The following is a 17116-nucleotide window of genomic DNA, read 5'->3' on the forward strand; positions in this document are numbered from 1 at the left end:
GGAAAAGTGAAGAAATTGTTTTTCTAAGTTTAAGTTTTTGTCTGTAACAAAAATAACTAAAATTTGAAAAGTTGCATAGTGTAGATTGACGCTCATAATATGTTGGGGAGAAATGTAGTGCTAGATACCTAAAAAGATTGATAGAGGCATATCTAAAAGTGTAGTCTGATTGTTCAGAATGCTAAATTTTAACAGCTCCCACTATTCTCTCCTGGATTTAAGACTATAATGTTAGCTCTTTAGGATTCTACTCAAAAGCTTAGCTGAAAGATGTTTTTGTAGATGAAAGTTAATATGTAATTACAATATTAGAAAAGGATAGTCTAAAACCTTGTAAATTATCTAAATGGGACATACATCAAGATAATAGTTCTGTATATGCCAGATTTTCTTAGGGATTGCTAAAAGCTTCCCTGCCTCCCCTTCTTCTGAAGGAGTTGCATTTCTGTTGAATAAGTGGGTTATGTTGCACAAAACATTATTTAGGAGAAATCCCCACTGATGTGATCAATAAGAGAGATTTCCCAGTCTTCCTGTTTGGGAGATGTGCATTACCTCCCCGTGGGGAACATATGTGTTCCTGTTGTATTTTTAGTAGCATTTCCTCTCTTGATTCTTTCGCCAATGGAGATTTTTAGACTTTTAAAGTATCTTCAGGTAGATGAAGAGGAAAAACCATGACCTTGATCCTGAGCCTACAAATCCCCTTTGGTGTTAAATAACAAAAATCCATAAAGAATCGATTCACAAGAGAGATTTCCAGTATACAGTTATGCTGATTTCTTATAGATTCTCAAAATCTGTAAGGAGAGTTCTGATTGCTTATTCGAAATTACATCAGTATGTAGTCTGGAATCAAGACTTCCAAATCAATGCTAAAAATAACTTCTTGTCAGGTGAATTTTCTAGGACAACAGCAGTGTTGAGATCTTTAATCATTTGTGGAAGTGTCAAAGAGCAATGAGTAATAGTCTGCTAGCAATGCATCACATTTATTTTTAGGGATATATTTAAATCTACTACAACTTGCAATTTACAGAATGACCCTGTGGTAGAAACAAGTTTAGTTGGAACTGTGATGAATGGGCTGTCTCATCTTCATGGATGTACTGATCATGGACAGTTTATTATTAACTTGTTACGTGGTCTTGGTGGCAATCTGAACATGAAATCACGACAAGAATTTGCAAAAGAGGTAATAATCTTTTTCAGCAAGTTTATTAAAAAATTCTCCATATCGGTGGTAGGAGTAGTGATTTTATGTCTTCTAACAATGCAAATTTAAAATAATAGAATATCTGTGCTCTGATTTGTTTGCAATCTGTGTTGTCTATAGGGAAATAGCTGAGAAGTAAAGGAATGTCTGGTATATCACTGATAGACTGCTAAGTGCCTCCAGCCCAGGTAGCAATCCTTTGGTGCTGTACTAAGAGATACAGAATGGCCTCTGACAGTGCTGTTTTATGCAAGGACTCACTAAAGCTGATTGTGTGTGTATATGTAATGCAGATTTAATTTGTAGGTTTTTTTTCTGTTCAGAATGTTTGAAATAATAATAATGTGAGGGCTTTGTTGCACCTCACCAGGGAGGTGTTCTTACAGCATTATTCTGAGGTTATGTGTTATGTGTGCTGGGATGTGGTTCTATCTTTGTGTAGATATTTGAGGGCACAAGGACTAGGGGGAATAGTGTTGGAAAACTATGTGGGTATACTGGTCCATGCAGAAGGCTGTCCCTGGAGATGGTGATTTCCACAGTTGCACTTGGGTTTTGTGTTGGGGAGAAGGAGATAGCTCATTCCAAAAGACATCCTGGAGCTGTAACACCTATACAGGGCAGATGGTAAAGGTTTAGACTCAGCTTCTCGAATTAGCTGTTGATACATGTGAAGGAGTTATCTTGTTCTTATGATTAATGTTAAGTATGTTGCCTAATATGAAAAAAGGTTTATATAGATCTTTGCTAAATACAGTTTATTTTATGTTCTTTATACTATGAAAGCATAATATGTGAAAGTAATATATTACTGTTTAGTTAAGGACTTAATCATTAAGCGTATACATAACATGATTGAATTTTCAAAGGCAGCCTTAAAACTATCAAATCGAAGAATTAAATGTTTGATTGTACAGAAGCATTCTCTGAACATTCTTTAGCTTGAAACTGTAGATCTTGTCATTAGGAGTATGGACTTAACAGAAGCTTTATTTTTATTTTTTTAAAGATCTTCAGTTGGGCACAGGAATCTCCACCAGATCTGAGGAAGCCCTTGGACACATATTATGACACTGACACCGGACAGCTAATGCTGTATCAACTGAAAAAACCTGAAAATCTAAAAGCTGATGACTTTAGTAATCACCAAACACTTCCTGTCATCCAAACCCCTGACATGCAGAGAGGTTTAGATTACTTCAGACCCTGGCTAGACTTTAACAATAAGCAGCCATTTCTTCTTGTGGGTCCTGAAGGATGTGGAAAGGGGTAAAAAGTGTTTCCTATTTTAAGCAAAATATACTTCTAGCTATTTGAAAAAGTTTGTAATATCTTTTATAATGGTTTTATCATATGACTTTCTGCTAGAATATCACTTGTTTAGGTTACTAATCAAACAAACCTTCTGTAGTGGCAAATAGGTAAATTCTTATGAAGGTCTACAGGGATAATTCAGGCTGCCACTATGCATCTAAGACACCTGAATGAGGCTTCTAGATAAGAAACAGGGCCTTTTGGAAAACCTGTGCTGTCATGGAGCAACAGCTGAGAGGCACATGAAGTGTCTGGTCTCATCCCAAGAAGCACTAGATGCCTGTGTGCAGGCAACTGAATTTAACTCATTCTGTTGCCTATGTTTTGTTCCTTATTTAGGTGGGTTGCATCACTATGTACAAGGTATTTAGGCTAGGTATTTGTTTTGTGCAGCTGTATGCTACACTTTTTTCCATTCAAGAAATTCAATAATATTACAGTTTTAAAGGCAAGAATGTTTAGTTCAGCAAACCTCATGCATCTCCTATTACATTAATGCAGTATTTAGTGTATGCATTTTACTTAAAAAACTATACAATATCTTTGTATACACAGTATTTTAATACATTTATGTATTACTTATGCTTAGATGTATGTACACATTTGCTTTTTTAGGATGCTGCTTCATTATGCATTTTCTCAACTCCGATCCACTCAGATTGCTACCATTCACTGCAGTGCACAAACTACTTCTCAACATCTTCTACAAAAATTAAGTCAAACTTGCATTGTAATCAGTACAAACACTGGGCGAGTATACAGACCAAAGGACTGTGAAAGGCTTGTTTTGTACTTAAAGGATATCAACCTACCCAAACCTGATAAATGGGGAACAAGCACTCTCGTGGCTTTTCTACAGCAGGTGAACACTTATGTCTGTTATTTATAAAGAGACTTAATTATGCTGGAAATAGTTTATTGTAGGCAGGAAATACCTATATTGATTATTTTCAGAATTAACATCCTGCAGCTGTATTGACAGTAGTTTTGTTTGTACTTCGATAGAATATATAGGTGTCAGCCAGAAATAAGATATTTTTTATTTGGCTTATATGCAGAAGTAAATAAAGATAGAGCTCACCTCAATGAGTTATAATGCAGTAGGCATATGAATGACAAGAAGATCATCAGGAGTGGTTAGCATGTATTCACTAAGGGCAAGTCATGCTTGACCATCTTGATAAACTTCTGTGATGAAATGACAGACCAGATAGATGAGGGGAGAGCAGTGGATCTAGCCTACCTGGACTTCACTAAGGCCCTAGTTGCTGTCTCCCAAAAGATCCTCACAGAAAAGCTGTTTGATGTACGGACTGGATGAGCAGATAGTGAGGTGGATTGAAAGCCAGGGCAGGGAGGCCCAGAGGGTGGTGATCAGTGGCACAAAGTCAAGTTGGAAGTCTGTTTATTTTCATTAATAATCTGGACAATAGGGCAGAGTGTACCCTCAGCAACTGACACCAAACTGGGAGGAGTAGTATACTTCTGACAATTAAGAAAACAGTAATAATGATATACTTCTCACTATTTTATGGTTTTTTTTTTTTTTTTTTATGATACACTGTTGTCTTTCTTTGAATGAAATATTTTTTAATTATTAAAGGTTCTTACATATAAAGGATTTTATGATGAAAATCTGGAATGGGTTGGTTTGGAAAACATCCAAATTGTGGCTTCCATGTCTGCTGGAGGAACATTAGGAAGACATAAACTTACCTCCAGATTTACTTCTATTGTTCGTGTCTGTGCAATTGAGTAAGTATGTGGAAGTTAGTTTGACCCTTAGAACTCCGATTCAGCCTCTGTTTATAGGGCCCTTGCTCAATTTAGTCTTTGTGAAGATGTGGCTGTTATAGTCTTTCATCGTTTGAAACAGACTGGGATCTTCAAATTTAGTGCTGTTTGGTGCCTCTTGGCACTAGAAGCCAGCTAAGGAGCATTCTAGCTATCTGTTGATACTGAAGTGTTTGAAATATGTTTCCTGCTGGATGATTTTGCTTTCTGCAGCTTTATATTAAGGTGCTGCTTGGTTACAAAATTAGAGAAATTGAATAGAAGTTTGTTTGTTTTTAAGTGTGAACACAATTACAGATGTATATAGAAAATTTCTGAGGGTGGCCCATTGCAATAAAATGATAAATTTTACGCAGCTGCTAGATGGAGATGCTATTCATTGATTTTCCTTAGTAATTTCAACAGTTATATATAACTTTCGAATCTTATTAATAAAAAAAATTAACAATGATAGTGCATAATGATTTTTTTTTTTTTTTTTTTTTTTTTTCCTTTATAGCTACCCAGAAAGAGACCAACTGCAAACCATTTATAGTGCCTACTTGGAACCTGTACTACAGAAAAACCTAAAAAATCACCCAGTCTGGGGTTCTTTACCAAAAATACACCAGCTAGCAGGATCTATGGTTCAAGTATATGAACAAGTATGGAAATTTAATTTCTTTTTTTCAGCAAGATGGAGAATTCTGATTTTTTTTTAATAATTAACTTTTGATATTAACAAGAGAATAAGAAGTTTTATCAGTATTAAAATCCAAGTTTATATCTTTTGCTCAGTGTTGATACCAATTTTAGAGCTTCTTATTTGCAGAGAATCCTAGGTATTTGAGGCAAACTGAGTAAGTGGTAAGTGCTCTTGATTTCCCACAGATTTATTGTATGACTTTGGCAAGCACCTTAACCCATCTGTGCTTTCAGTTCCTGATTTATAACATGTGGATAGTAGTTTTCCTACTTAATGGATCAGGAGACAGTGTACTTCGAAGATGGTGATGTCCTCAGATGTTATGGATGCTGTTATGAATAGAGAAGAGAGACATGAGGGTGGGGTCCTTTACACACATCAAGGAGTACCTATTAAAATTTTACACGGTTAAAAATAAGTGTTTAGACACACAAGTTCATTTTATCATCCCACTTAAAATTTTATGGACTTCTACCTAGCAAAACACTTAAGTACTTGCTTTTCTTAATCACGTACATAGCCTTAATGGGGTAGGTACTGTGGGGATGCACGTGCCTACTGTATGTTCCAAGAATGTATGCATGTCCTCATCTAGACAGGACCATGATATATAATCGATCTTTAACTGGAATGTGGGTATTGGCTAGCACGCACCAGTTAGCAGAAGTTTCATATGATATTATCAATGTGTTCTAAGAAATCTAAGTTTAAATCTTATCCCACTAGGACCAAATAACTGATGAAGGCAGTTATTCTTTGAATTAAAGATACAGTTGTAAATTCAAATATCCTCTATGGGGGAAGAGTTATTATTTCTATAAGAGTCTTTTGTAGTGACTGTTACTGATTTAGGTAGCTTTTTATTACACTTTTATATTTTCTTTGCATTTTATATTTGGTAATGCTTAAAAAAAATTGTGTGTTTTGTCTGGCAATAGTGCACTAACAGTCCTAGGTGACATGTGCAGTTGATTGCATCAGAAACAGTACAGAAGAAATATTTTAATTATGAAAAAATCTTTTGTGGTCAGAAAACAAGATTTAAACAATTCATCTCTACACTTTTCAAAAAACTAAGGAGTGCATTAATAAAGTATCTGAATATATAGACCAGGTAGAAAATTAATTTATCTGGCATTTTAAAAGAATTTAAAGCTACATTTCCAAGTGCTTTATGTTTTAAAGCATAACTTTTCCTCCCTGCCCCTTCCTTTCCATTTTTAGGTACGAGCAAAATTCACAGTTGATGATCGCAGTCATTACCTTTTTACACCATGTATTCTTACTCAGTGGGTTCTTGGTTTATTCAGATATGATTTAGCAGGTGGTAAGTCACTTACTTGATTTTCATTCATAAAGCAGTTCTAAAATGGCCTAAATTATTATTGATATCTTACTGTTGACTCCACATGCAACTTGTTCACCTGTGATACTCTTTCTAAACTGTGAACTGTCTGTGACTCAGTAGAGGGAAAAAACGCCTTATAGTTCATTCCATAACATAAAGTAAAAAAATTTCAAAAACTCCAGTGGTGTTTTAAATATGTGTGGGAGCTTTTTATAGATTAGGGGAAGTTAGTAGGCTGGGACTGCATTCTCTAAGGTGGAAACTTGGAAGTGTGTCCCCTACTCCCCACCATTTTCTTGTTTTTGGGGGTGTTTTAGGTTGAGGTTTTTTTGAGCATATGTCTTGTCTTCTGGATTCCCTGAGAATTACCTTTCATGATTGTCTTTTTATACCTGGTGAGGTGACTGGAACTACAACTGATACATGTCATCTATGACCTGCTTAACAAAAGAAGAATATAACCACCCTTAAACATATAGAAAACATCCAGAAAACTATTTCATCTGTGTATAAGTTTACAGATATCTATATAAGAGTGTAAATATTCTTATGATTTGGGAATGCTTGATAATTGCATTCTAGTCTGAAAGTTCTTTTTTTAACTTTGGAAATGGTGAAATTTGTAAAGGTATTAAATTTTGTGTGCTTTTCTGAATAGACATTGTAGGCTTCTTTCTAATCTTGTTTTTGTCTCTGAGATTGCTATTATTACTAGATCATGAGCAATTTCTCCTTATTGTGTTTTAGCTCTTATATTCATTAGAGGGTTACAGAGGGCTGCTAGGGAGTATAAAAGTGGTAAGAATGTTGTGCTCACTTTCCATTTATTTTCTGGGATCATCAGATGGCATAGATGTAGCTTGAGTGAGGTCAGAAAAGCCACACTGACAGTCAATGAATGGGTAATCTCAGCCCATTTAAGGAGACCAGTGTTGTATCTGAAGGTGACACGTGCATATGCTTTTTCAGTGATGAACAATATGGCATGTCATTTATTCACCTCACCTGCCTTTTCTCAAGAATATTGAAACTTTGTATTCTCTATTGGCATTTTATAATACAGAAAGTTTTGGGTATTTTTTGTTATTTTAGTATTTATTATCAGTCTTTGTCTTCCCCTTTAAAAGAGCCTCCTGGATTTCCTTGTTTTCATTGCCTGGAATTTTGTCTTTTAATTTTTACTTTGTGTGCAACACCTTGTTCATTTTCATTAGAATGCTGACACAAAACTGGGGAAATTATTTTAATAGAATATGTTTCATTTTATCTTGTAATGATCCATTAAGATATTATTAAAAAACACTTCATAATGTTTACTTTTTCTCTTATTTATTCCTTACTGATGCTCTTCTGATGGTATGTAATTTCACTTACTCATTTTCAATCTCATATTTTGAAATGGAAAATTTGAGAAATATAAAATTTATTATAAATGTATAAAGTTAAATCTCTCCTTAAATTTTGTAGGATCATCAATACAAACTGCAGACTATGTATTGGAAATTGTTGCTTATGAAGCACGTCGTTTGTTCCGTGACAAAATTGTTGGCATGAAAGAACTTCATATATTTGATAATGTTTTGCTAAAAGTGTTTCAGGGTGATTGGGGCTCAGATGTTCTGGACAATATGGCAGGTAAGCCATTTGAGGCGTACTACACAAACTTGAAATATTTGTTTAGGAGCTGCCTAATCAAATAAATCTGATCAAGTAAGATAACATATGAGGTGAGCACCTAAACTTTTGAGTGTTTTCTCTTATTTTTACAGATATCTTCTATGTAACTTGGGGAGCTTGTCAAGAGGCATTCATCACACCAGGACAGGCACTACCACCACATGGGAGGCCACTTGGCAGACTAAACTCAGCAGACCTGAAAGATATTATTCAAAAAGTGAGACAGGATTAAAGAATGTACACAGCAAGGATTCACAGCAATTATTGTTAGATATTTTTTTTGCAGGAAGTAATATGCAAGCACTAGATTTAGGGTGGGGTCAGCTACTTGTTCAAGGAACCATCTTTTGCATTTGGTCAAGTGAGGGAAGGTTTGTGATGCTATGTGCAGGCAGTAGGAGGTATGTAGCAAGGTTATTTTAATGAAGGGTCATCAATCACGTTTGCTGGTGATTTACAACAGTTTGATGAACAACATTTTGAGAAACATCGATGTGCATATATGTTTGTGTATTGTTTGAGTACTGAAGTGTTTTATTAAATGCTTACCTTCTGGATTTGTAATTTGCTAACATAATTTTCATTTGAAGAAATACAAATGGATTGTTTGGAGTTTTGGCATATTTTTAAACAGTAAAGTAGAAAAAATGAACTTGATGCAGAAATGCAAACATGTTAACTCTGCTAAGCTGACTGATTTTCAGGTTGAGAATTTTTTTATCATCTCCCCTTAGTAGTGTTTGGTGAACTGCTCTTGTAGATGAGAAACTACTCCCTCTCCTTAACTGCCAGCTTGTGACCAATAGACTATATGGGAAATGATGAAGTTTGATAGCCTCAGTAATCAGACAGTTTGTTTGTTTTTTTTTTTTTTTTTTTTTCTGACTACACAATTACATTGGGCTTCAAAGATGAGTTTTTATTAAGTATAACAAAGCCAGAATTTAGTGTTAGGATCTGTTATTATTTGTGTTTGACTAGGAAATTCCATAATCTGCAATTATGCAGCTATTAGCCGCTTAAAAAACTCTTCTAAGTTCTGTATTAATTAATCTGTACTCAGAGACACAACTCAGACTTTGTTTTGATGCATTATTTAACATTAATTAATTCAGTGGTATTTCAATATATCAAAGACTTCTAGGGTATCCTGGTGCTGGGCTAATGTGATCTGTTCATTACTGGTAAAGGGTATAATTTGTTTGTAATGAATACTGGTGTGTTCTCTTAAGCTTTCAAGCCCTTTTTTTCTAAGCTTTTAAATGTTGGATGCTTTCATATCTTACTGCTTTTATTTATTATTAGTCAACACCTTTTTTTTTTTTCTTTCCTTTTTAATAGGGTATTATTCATTATGGGAGAGACAAAAAAGAGATGGAGATTTTACTGTTCCAAGAAGTCCTCAGTTATATGTCTAAAGTGGACAGAGTGCTAAGTTTTCCTGGAGGATCACTTCTTTTGGCAGGACGGAGTGGTGTAGGTCGTCGAACAGTTACCTCCTTAGTTAGTCATATGCATGGAGCTCTTCTGATTACTCCTAAAATTTCCAGAGGCTATGAGCTGAAGCAGTTCAAAAATGATCTTAAATATGTAAGTCACTCAGTGTCTTCCATTCTGTAGTCTTGTAGGCGTGTTTTTTAAAAAAAAAAAAAAAGAAAAGAATGTGGGAATTTGGAAAGACACAAAAGTACTGTGTGAAGAGATATTTTAAGAGAAGCAAAATGTCAACAGTCTGCCTAAAACAGGTAGATTTTTAGAAGTTCTCAGTGTCTAGATGTGTATACTGTTCTTTATAATAATTGCCAGAAACTACTTTTTTGAATACTGGAGATGTTTTTGAGTGTTGTGGATTTCATAAATTCTAAGTTTATGTGAATATTGGAAAGGTTTTTTTCATGTGTATATTTTCATATTTGTGTATATCTTTATCTTCTGTCTCTGCTATGGTCTGCCAGTTAATAGAGTAGTAGCTGAACCAAGTAAAATTTTAGTGATAGATGAAAGTGTATATATTATTTAAAAACAAAGGCAAACCTTGAATCGGGAGTTTCCCAATACCTTCAGCAATGCTAAAGAAAATTCTAGAGCTAAGCCCACAGAAAAGACTGATATAACTCTGTAACTGAATCACATCTGGAACGTAAATATAGTCTATGAAAGAGTCTGTTTTAATTATTTTTTCATTACCAAGTTGTACATCTAGGTAGAATGTTCTTTATATTTGATATCTTACATAGCTGAATCACCTAGTAATCTTTTCTAAATGTATTAGTGTAGGTGCTGTGGAGAAAATATGTATGTAATATATAATCAAGGAAATATTATTATTCTTTTATGATTAATACATATATTCCATATACTGAGATTTAAATGCCTTCTCTGCTTCTAGGTGGTGGAGCTTGCGGGCATTGAAGCACAGCAGGTAGTATTACTGCTCGAAGACTATCAGTTTGTTCATTCCACATTCCTTGAGATGATCAACAGTTTACTGTCCTCAGGTGAGGCAAGTCCAAAAAGGTGATGGCACTACCGTTACCACACAGAATTAGCTCAATGAGGCAGAATTGAATGATATTTCCTAACTTAATGTCCATACCAGAAGTGTTAGTTAGCTTTCTACACTGTGCTTGTATGTGAGAAACTGACTAGAAGTTCAGGTAGCTATTCTTTAACCTACCCTACAGTATGGGTGCCTTCAGTTCCTCAAGGTTGCATATTAAGTAACTTATTTCAAAGGAGTTCTTTATAATAATAAAATAACAAAATTGAAATGTATTCTTCTTCACAGCTTCCCTTTTCTAATAAAATTCAAAACTGGAGGTGTTCCAATGTTTTACTAGATTGTATAGACTGAGTCCTTTACTTAAATGAACACCAGCACAGCCCACTTTTCTGAAAGTAATGAAATGATAATAACAAATAACAAATGTGATGATAATTATTTTCTAGCTTTTGCCCTTGATCAGAGAGATCATTGAAGGACTGAGGCTAAGTTACTAAATGTTTTTTGGAACTGCAGTAGTTTAAGAACTGATTGATAGAAGGACCAGATTTTCCTGTCTCCCTGGTGCAAATCCAAGTCTCCTTACAGTATCAGATTCTTGTCATCCAGTGTTGAAGTCTGGATGACTTTTGAAGTAGATTTCAGTAATATAAACGAAGTAGGCTGTTTAAATTAAATCACAAATTTGGTTTGTTGTTTTCATGATATCATGAAAAGAATGCTGAAATACATTGGATGATACTCATGAAAGTATACTGCCATATTTGAATGCTTTATACAGAGTATTAAAGTGAATCCTTCAAAAGAATTTGAAGAATTATAGTATATTTGATCTGACATTTTAAATTCATTCTTGAAATAGGAGAAGTTCCTGGGCTGTATAAAGTAGAAGAATTAGAACCACTGCTATCTCCTCTGAAGGATCAAGCTTCACAAGATGGATTTACAGGACCAATTTTCAACTATTTCACATACCGTATGTGAACAGAATTATAAGTTATAATTTATTGCAATGTTACAAAAGTGGAATAATGGACAAATAATTTCTAACATGGGCCTTGTTTTGTGTGCATTTTTAACTTTCAGTTAGTTATTGAAAAACAGGCAGGAGTAATGATTACAGTGTGGTATATGAGGGCACAGAACCCTTAGCTTTAAAATTAATTCTTCTATCCAAAATTTTGTATCCATGAATGTTCTGCAAAGCTGTTATGAAATCTGCTGTTGAAAGTAATTAGAAGGAAGAAGGCTTTTGTCCCCATTGTTTTCTGGTTTGTTTAGCTTATATATCTAGTAACAGAGTTTTCTTTTTGTTTGTCAATTATACGTACAAATTACCGTGGATTCTGAGTAATCATAAACAAGTTTACTGGTAGGTTTCTTAATTATTGTTTCTTCCATGGACCAACAAGAAGATTAAACAGTTTACAGATAAATAGAAGAAAGTGACTGAAAGAATACAGATACTGTCAGTCATACTCAAGGGCCCTGAAACTACTTCTAATTGGTTCTATTGGTCTATATTGATTGGAATGAGAACTAGTGGTATCTCTTTAAATACTGTCAGCTCTTCTAAATTAAAAAAATACACTGTAATATGCATAATGAGAATGTGTGATAGTAAATTAATTTGTTTAAGTTCTGTTTATAAACATTTGTGCCCTAGAGTGATGTGGTACAGCAGTATCTTTTTTCAGAAGTTACCTTGTGATAAGTATTTGAAGTAAATTATGTTGTATTTGCAATAGATCTACCATCATGTAGTCAGACTGTTATCTACTACACATTTATTATGTTGCATTTTCTCAGGGATCCAACAAAATCTACATGTCGTCTTGATCATGGATTCTACCAATTTAAATTTCACAATAAACTGTGAAAGTAATCCAGCACTGTACAAGAAATGTCAGGTTTTGTGGATGGAAACCTGGTCAGAAAACAGTATGAAAAAGGTAAATTGCATTAATTAAAAACTGTAACTTGTTTAAATTAGTATCTCCAAAAATAACTGATCTTTTAAACACCAAAGTGTTTAAAATTGTGAAGGAGTAATTGTCACTGTGCTTATTTAATCCAGTAGTGCAGTCCTACAAAGACAGAAAATTCTGCAGAACAGTTAAGTAATATTAACATTGTTATTTTACCAGTGACATTGTTTTGTTCTCTCTGTGGACTGACTTAAAATGCTGACTACTCTAACTCTGATCAAACACAGCGTTTAAGAACAAAATACAAATAGACTACAAGCAAAGTGTTAAAGCCAACTATACAGATGATATCTGCTGTTACTAGTATGTTTGACAGCTAGTTTAAAAATAGGTTATGTGTGTATAGGTCTAAGATTGCACTGTAAACCTTACGTTATTCTTGAATCTTTAAGTGTTTTGCTTGATGGAATGGAGTCAATGTGTTCTTTTTTAGGATCGTAATCTGCTTATTTCAGGATGTTCACAGTGTAAGTTTAAGAAAGATATACATACATATATATAAAAATAAATATATATTACTCCTATATGTTAAGAGATTGCCAAATCCAGTATCCTGTTAGGGGCAAGGCTGCCATGATTTCATTAAAGTAATCCCACTCTTAGACCATGAAAAAGACTTCAAAGACTTAGACTTAGTCATTGTTTAATTCTGGTGGTGTATCTGCAACAGTTGTATTTAAGACTGTGATTTCCTGTTGAGTTGTATATCTTTTTACATCCTTGACATTTGTGTTATTGGACGAGAGAATTAGTTTTCTTTCTACAGCCAGCAAAACCTCCTCTGCTTGGCTGAACAGGAAGTTATGAGTGACAGGGAAAGGCAGACTTGATCTCTTTAATGCTAAAAACATTCTGTAACTACCTTATTCTGAATGAAGCTATCATTTTCAGTGTTTTCAAAGGAGAAACTAGGTTGAAGGGGTTTTGGTTTTGTTTTTTTTTTTATTTTTAACTCATATTTTCATTGTTCATAATATTCATACAAAAAATCACGTTCATTTTTTTAGATACCTGAAATGCTTCTATGTGATTCAGATGAACAAGAAAAGACTGGAAAAGTGCATAAGGAACTTAAGAAAAAACATTCAGGTAATATTTAGGTGGACCCACTAGTTATTATTAAACAGTAACTGAATCCTGTGTTGGACATCGATAATAGCATAGATACTTTGAGTATTTTTTTTTCCAGCATATTCATTGACTTTAGTATTGTTCACATGGCAGGCATTTTGTGCAAGGGAACATTAGTCTGGAACATACATCTTGGATAATGAAACCCAGTCTCTCTTGTCACAAGCAAACACTGCATGTGTTCAGTTTTATAAACTGATTAATCTGCATCTTGTTTTGTTCTGTATCTTCCTTTTATGTGGATGTTATTTTGCAACCTCAAAATTTGGTGTTTTGAGAGTTCATCAGTCTGTATGGTTTCATTATTCTTTTCCTAGACCTGCTTATTTTACTTTAATAATTCTATATATCTAATAACTAATTTCTTGTGAGTAATGCCCCTTTCTCATAAGAATTTGAAACTTCAATTTTAACCATTCTAAAAACAGGGTGTCAAACATAACCTAAGAGACCAGTGCCAGCACTCATTTGCCTAATACTAGCCACTTTTTAGCCACTCTTTGTAAAGCCTTAGTCTAAGTTGCACTTTGAAGTTATGGAGCCAAGAGAGTATAAAATGATAAGTGGTTCACTTGAGGTTTCTTGTTTTGTATTGCTTTTTAATAGGCATTCCAGCTCATGAGAATAATGGCCAAATTTAGGATTTAGTGTTCATGCTACTGTCCATTTTTATGCTAGGTCATAGTACTAAATCTATGCCTCAATACCTATTAAAGGCATTCATTTATATATAGATATGTTTTAGCAATTTTTTCCTTTGTAGGGGAATACTATTTATTTTACAGTATCCTTGGGCTTCTCTTGAGAAACCGTTCAACAAACTAAAGGATCTGGAATATTCAGAAAAGTCCTTTAGTCCACCTGATATGAGAGACAAGGGAGAAGACAAAAACATATGGGCTTCCCTTCTAAAATAGTCAACATATTTTCAATTTTTTTGCAGCTTTGAAACAATTTCAGTATATTTCTTTCTGAGGAATATGTATTTCAAATGTACTTATATGTTGTCCCCTGGGAGTACTTTGAAAAAAGTGTATTCTTTGTGATATTTTGAATGCCCTTAATTCATATCTCAAAAAGCATATTCTATTGCTCTTCCTTAGTTATTTTAATGTGATATAAGAATGAGTATGTTATCTGAGTAACAAATGATGTTGTACAGGTGATTCTGATTTTCTGAAGTCATTTCTGGCAATCCATGAATCATGTAAAATGTATGGAGCAACGCCTAGCAGGTATATGACATTCCTTCATATATACAGTACCATCAATAACAGTAAAAGAAGAGAGCTAATAAAAAGGCAGAATCACTTGCAGGTATGTATTTAAAATATTTTTAACATATGGCTTTTCGTAATACTTTCACACTTGGCAATGCCTTGTGTATTAATGGACTGTACCTGCTAACGTGGTTGTGTGAGGTGTCCTCTGTTGGTATGTACTCATGCTGTGGTTTCAGGACAGGAATAGTATGAATCTTAACACACATCTCTGTTCAAATGCCTCAAAGACTGAAGAGTGGTTTCTTGGTTTTGTTAATATTTTTCCTCAAGAATGTGTCAGACTGGGTATGTTTTCTTGCAAGAGTAAGAAGTACTTGAGAGCACGTTAAATTTTTTCACCCATATGTATTGGAATTTTTTTGCAAACAACTCACCATCTTTTCATCAATTTAAGTCCTGCCTCTGCTTGTATAAATTTTCTGCGTGTAGCTCCATATTCCATCTTTTTCTTTATATCTCTACAGCAACTTCCTGCTTTGTGTGATTCTTGTGCCCTTCTAGTTCAACAAACTGTTATCTTTAACCTCATGGTGCTCTTGTGTATCTTTGGCCAAGATTCCCTTTGTTGTGATTTTCTCTCATTTTGTGTTTTGGAATTGATTTCAAATTCCTTTTCCACACATCAGACTTTTACATGCTTCTAGACCAAATGCAGTCCACCTCACAGATGTTGCTTTACTCCTGTTCTCTATGCGTAAGATGCTATTTTTGAAACCCATTGTTATCTTTCCAGTCATACTTTCTTCCCTCCTCCCTGCCCCCAGTATATTTATGGAAAGATCTGTATGACCCTTTAGAACATTGTAAATTCTGTCTTTACTCTTCTCCTTTCCCTTTCAGCTCCTTTTCCCAGTACTTGCTGTTCTGAAACCACGCTTGCAAAGCTGTATTTCTTAAAGCATCTGTCAAAACCAAATTACTTCCTTGCCTTGTATTCTACACTGTTTATATTCTGCCTGCCAATATTTTTCCATCAGTGTAGCAAGCAATTTGAGAAGATTTACATTTGTAATGATAGAAATTGCTTTTTTATTTATTTAGAAAGTAGCTGTGGTTTGTTTGTGACAAACGCTCATTTACTCGTTAAATGCTCTGGTTAAATAAAAGTAAAGTGTAATCATTTACATGAAAATTAGAGATGTGTATCCTAAACCAAACATCTTCGAGGTAATATTTTTTTCTCAAATATATCTTGAAATAATTCTTTATGTGATTATTACAGAAAAAATGATTTAGAAAGTGTGGATAAAGAAAATAATCTTAAGCATAGTTGAAGCATTGTTTTATGTACATCTATGTTCTTTAGAGAATATACAAATAAGCAGAGGTAGGATAATCTAATTTGTTTCAATTTGCTTAAGTTTTGTAGATTTGCTTTTAGAGGAGATATAATTATATGGAGTTAATATCAGTTAGCTGAAATTCTGTTGAATTAATGAGAAAAAGATTATATACAAGTTGCTATTCCATTAAAAGTTTGTTGTTCTGAGAATTCTGTTTTCAGCTTTTGTAGGTAGTTATAGGTCTTACAGCGACACATCTAGAAGTGTCAAATCTGATTTTTGGGTTAAATAATAATAAGAAAATGTAAGTAATATCAAAAAAGTGTGGAACATAAATTAAAGAATTAAGAATATTAGTCTACGTCACTCTAAGCTTGTGCATGCTATTTGAAACCAAACTTCATTTAAATCCATTTAAAATTCATTGCTAAATAACTGCTTCTTATAAACTTTTTTAGGCAGGTGTTTCAAAGCTGAATGAAGCTAAAGCCCTGGTAGATGAACTGAACAGAAAAGCTGGAGAACAAAGCATTTTACTCAAAACGAAGCAGGATGAGGCTGATGCTGCCCTTCAAGAAATTACAGTATCTATGCAGGTGTGGTATACAATCACATCAAAAGTGAAAAAAAAAAAAAAAAAAAAAAGAGATGCTTTTCTATTTTTGGTCTCTATAACTGCCTGTGCTTTGTATTCTTTTCAAGGGTTACAAAACCTGATGCTTTTACAAGAACTTGCCTAAGGGAATGCATGAGCCCTGAGGCTTGAATAAACTTGCAACAGGACAGAGTATTCTATAATTTAAATCATATTTGAACTGATTGAGTAGGAAGAGGTCAGTGCAGCTTTTGCACCTGAGTAGTATTTACTGCTGTAGTTTAGTCTGAAATTTTTCC

At 34.0% G+C, this 17116-nt stretch overlaps 1 protein-coding gene across 1 annotated transcript in view; it reads left to right on the top strand.

Moving 5' to 3' along the window:
• Positions 1-17116, top strand: part of DYNC2H1 (dynein cytoplasmic 2 heavy chain 1) — a 175089-nt gene that overhangs the window by 39782 nt on the left and 118191 nt on the right. The window contains exons 41-55 of the mRNA XM_042792803.1: positions 1040-1195; positions 2226-2485; positions 3146-3392; positions 4134-4285; positions 4824-4968; positions 6234-6336; positions 7825-7992; positions 8127-8251; positions 9376-9624; positions 10424-10532; positions 11400-11513; positions 12347-12489; positions 13533-13614; positions 14819-14973; positions 16681-16818. Of these exons, the coding sequence (XP_042648737.1) occupies positions 1040-1195; positions 2226-2485; positions 3146-3392; positions 4134-4285; positions 4824-4968; positions 6234-6336; positions 7825-7992; positions 8127-8251; positions 9376-9624; positions 10424-10532; positions 11400-11513; positions 12347-12489; positions 13533-13614; positions 14819-14973; positions 16681-16818 (2346 nt within the window). The remainder of the gene's footprint in view (positions 1-1039; positions 1196-2225; positions 2486-3145; positions 3393-4133; positions 4286-4823; positions 4969-6233; positions 6337-7824; positions 7993-8126; positions 8252-9375; positions 9625-10423; positions 10533-11399; positions 11514-12346; positions 12490-13532; positions 13615-14818; positions 14974-16680; positions 16819-17116) is intronic.

The sequence above is a fragment of the Tyto alba genome, unplaced genomic scaffold (assembly GCF_018691265.1).
Source record: "Tyto alba isolate M040663 unplaced genomic scaffold, T.alba_DEE_v4.0 Super-Scaffold_2, whole genome shotgun sequence".
NCBI classification, from domain to species: Eukaryota; Metazoa; Chordata; class Aves; order Strigiformes; family Tytonidae; genus Tyto; species Tyto alba.